At 51.5% G+C, this 2,919-nt stretch overlaps 1 protein-coding gene across 1 annotated transcript; it reads right to left on the bottom strand.

Moving 5' to 3' along the window:
- Positions 1–913: 913 nt before the first annotated feature.
- On the bottom strand, positions 914–2,589 carry LOC141816474 (uncharacterized). The gene is made up of 3 exons (XM_074704248.1): positions 2,176–2,589; positions 1,557–1,907; positions 914–1,442 (listed from the first exon to the last, which is right to left on the bottom strand). The coding sequence occupies exons 1-3, from the start codon at positions 2,587–2,589 to the stop codon at positions 915–917; spliced, it is 1,293 nt and encodes a 430-aa protein (XP_074560349.1). The 3' UTR covers position 914.
- Between the last annotated feature and the right edge of the window lie 330 nt (positions 2,590–2,919).

Below are 2,919 nucleotides of genomic sequence, written 5' to 3' on the forward strand. Positions count from 1 at the left end.
TTTTGGATAATGTTAAATGATAAATCAGGTAAGGAAGATTTGATGACTTCTTCATGTGCCATTATTGTTCCGACTTTTGCAGGTATGGTAGGCTGAGGCACATGGGAGGTACTCACGTAGAGGACAAAAATATATAATGCCTGTCATAAAAAAACGTATGTGTGCCAGCCTAAGGTATTGAAAAAACACTACATTTACATCAACAGCTCCAAGTTTCAGTGAGTGCAAAACGTATGAGACTCCTCAAAATACCTCACTTCTGGCTTCCTGATACCAGTTAGAGAAACTGTCATTAAGTTCATGGCCTTCATGTACACTTTATTATATTGGCGAGAAGCATCCGAGTTGAAACTTTTATGAACTTACCAGCAATGAAAGGACTCAGACGAGTGTAAAATTTAGCAGATTCACCTGAAGATCAGAATGTAGAAAAAAAAATTGAAGTCGCTGTCTTTTATTGGATGCAAACGTTGGTTGGGAATGTGTGTATAGGTTGGCCAAAGGCAAAGCCCATCCTGCAGGGTTTCGGCTATTGAAGGCGAACGACTTGCAGATGAATCATCTGCAAGGCGCCACGCCACACCTGACGTGACGTACGGGCCCCTGTTCCAGTATTCTGTCACATGCGCTGTACAGTGTCTCGGTTGCATGGTTAGATTTATAGGTGGTTTGATTTTCACCTTAACTGTTTGTTAAGATTAAGATCGAGGCACTGCTTGAACCATGGCCTATGAACCAACTAATATGCTCTTGTTTCATAATTTGCAAAAAACAGGAGTACGGACAGTTGAACTCCTGCTTGTTCATGGCCCTGACGCTAGGCTTCGATCTCTAAATGCACTTTATCGCAGGCATCCTTTGGATTTTGGTTCGAAGGTTGAAACCTTCGCCCGGAGTCCGACGACGCCCTTTTTTCATTCTGCTCCGGGAAGATCGCATGATTCAATGATCGAGTCGCGTCTTACTCTTATATCAGCAGGAGCAATGAAGCAGTCCACCGAGAGCCCGGGAACGTTGTAGGCCACTTCCTCGATCGTCCAGTACTCCTCCATCCTGGTTTTGGTGTGGCTCGCTGCCGTCTCACCGAATTTGTAGAGGGTGACATTGGAGAGACCGGAATGGGCGACCATTATGCCTTCGACCAGGGAGTAGTCGTGGAGGGAGGAGCTAATGGTGGTCTCCCAGAACACTGCGTCGCCTCCGGCGTTGGCTTGGATCCTAGTGAGGTGGGAATCTTCCATGAGGAGGAGGAGCCCGGTTCGCTGACTGAAGTAGCCGAAGAGAACGTGCCTGATGATCTCTGCAGGGCCTGCACTTCGAGCTCGCAGGATCTGAGGATCAGCGCAGAGCTTGAGAACAAAGCAATCCTCTCCGCCGACCTTCTTTTCCCCGATGCAGCGCGCGCCGGCAAACATTCTGGCCGTGGTCAATGGATCGAGGCCCTGAACCAACAGTAACTCGAAAATCAGCCATGCTGGAGTCATCCCAAAGCAAATCGTTGACTGAACAAGAATGTAGAGGGAGTAGAAAGTAATGAATTTGAAGTGACTGTGGACCTGGAGGGTGCGGCGAAGAGGCCTGACGGGGCCTCTTGCAGCGTGGGCGCCGAGCCAGGGGGTATGGCGCCAGACAACCTCGCCATTGGATCCGGCGTCGATCTTGCTACCCCCGATCGCGAGCTCGACGTACCACTTATCTGGGGCCATCTGCCAGAGGACGAAGCCGCCCGACTCAACCGTCCGCGAAGAGCTTCTTCTGTTCTTGATCACTTTGTTACCGGTCTCCAACTCTGAGGCCACCATTCGCACCTTCCCCCTGGCGTAGGAGTTGCGGATGAATCTCTGGAGCTTCAGACCACCCGAGGCCGCCATGTACTGCTGCAGTATGTACTGGGCGGTTGAAACTTCCTGAAGAGAAGACCAAAGGGATTGAATCCGTGAACGAACATGAAGTGGCATCGACGTGAGATCTACTAGATGGATCATGGAATCGACAATAAATTTGGCGATTTCAATTCGACAATGATGAACAACTTGAGTTTAGAATTCTCTAGAAAATGGAGGAAATTAAAACATCCAAGAGGAAACCTCCATGCTGAACTTAAAGAGCAGCAATTTTACAACGGGAGATGGATGCAAACCGCAAGATGGAGAAAGAAGAGACGACGAATCTTACAACGGGAGTGTCCTTGATGCTGAGGTGAGGCGAACCGTCATTGGTGGTGACGTAGATGGGGGCGAGCGGCGCACCCATGACTCCTAAGAGGAGACGGAGGTCGGAGCAGCGGAACGAGGAGGAGGACGCGTCGGCGGCGACAACAGCAGCCGACGAGGAGGTCATCGAGGGGACACGCGAGAGCTGGCTTCGCACCCATTGGGTCCACCCTTCCTTCTTCCGGTCCTCGTCGGTGTCTACGGCTCCGCCATCGTCGGGCCCCTCCATCAGGGGCGCGAGCGTCCCCCGAAAGCTCACGGACCTCAGGACCAGCGCCGAGATGGCCGCCCCCTCCTGCGGCAGAAACATCGAGGAGTGGCGGCGGTGACCCTTCCTCCGCCGAGGGAGCAGCAGCTGCACCTGCGGACGGTTCATGTGCGAGTTCTTCTCCTCCTCCGGCGACAGCTCCGGCAACCTCCTCCTACCTCAGCGCCGAGAACCCCTGCTTCCTCTCTGTGGATTTTACCCCATCTCTGTATCGGAGGTGTGCGTAATTTATATGCACAACATCATCGACGCAGCGATTGGCGAGTTAGCCGTTGGCCGTCGAGGAATTTGAGGGGCTGGAATGCGAAATATTTGTAAATCTGCCACCTGCTAGGCGATAAACTCAGAAGTGAATCGCAGCCTTCCATGTAGTCATCAACGGCAGGGGATGATGTAAAAGTATGTTACTTCCACTTCTGCAACACTATGTTACTTTCA

This window comes from Curcuma longa, unplaced genomic scaffold, assembly GCF_044706935.1.
Source record: "Curcuma longa cultivar G26 ecotype Majalengka, Jawa Barat unplaced genomic scaffold, ITB_CL_G26_1.1 contig_16862, whole genome shotgun sequence".
Classification (NCBI taxonomy): domain Eukaryota; kingdom Viridiplantae; phylum Streptophyta; class Magnoliopsida; order Zingiberales; family Zingiberaceae; genus Curcuma; species Curcuma longa.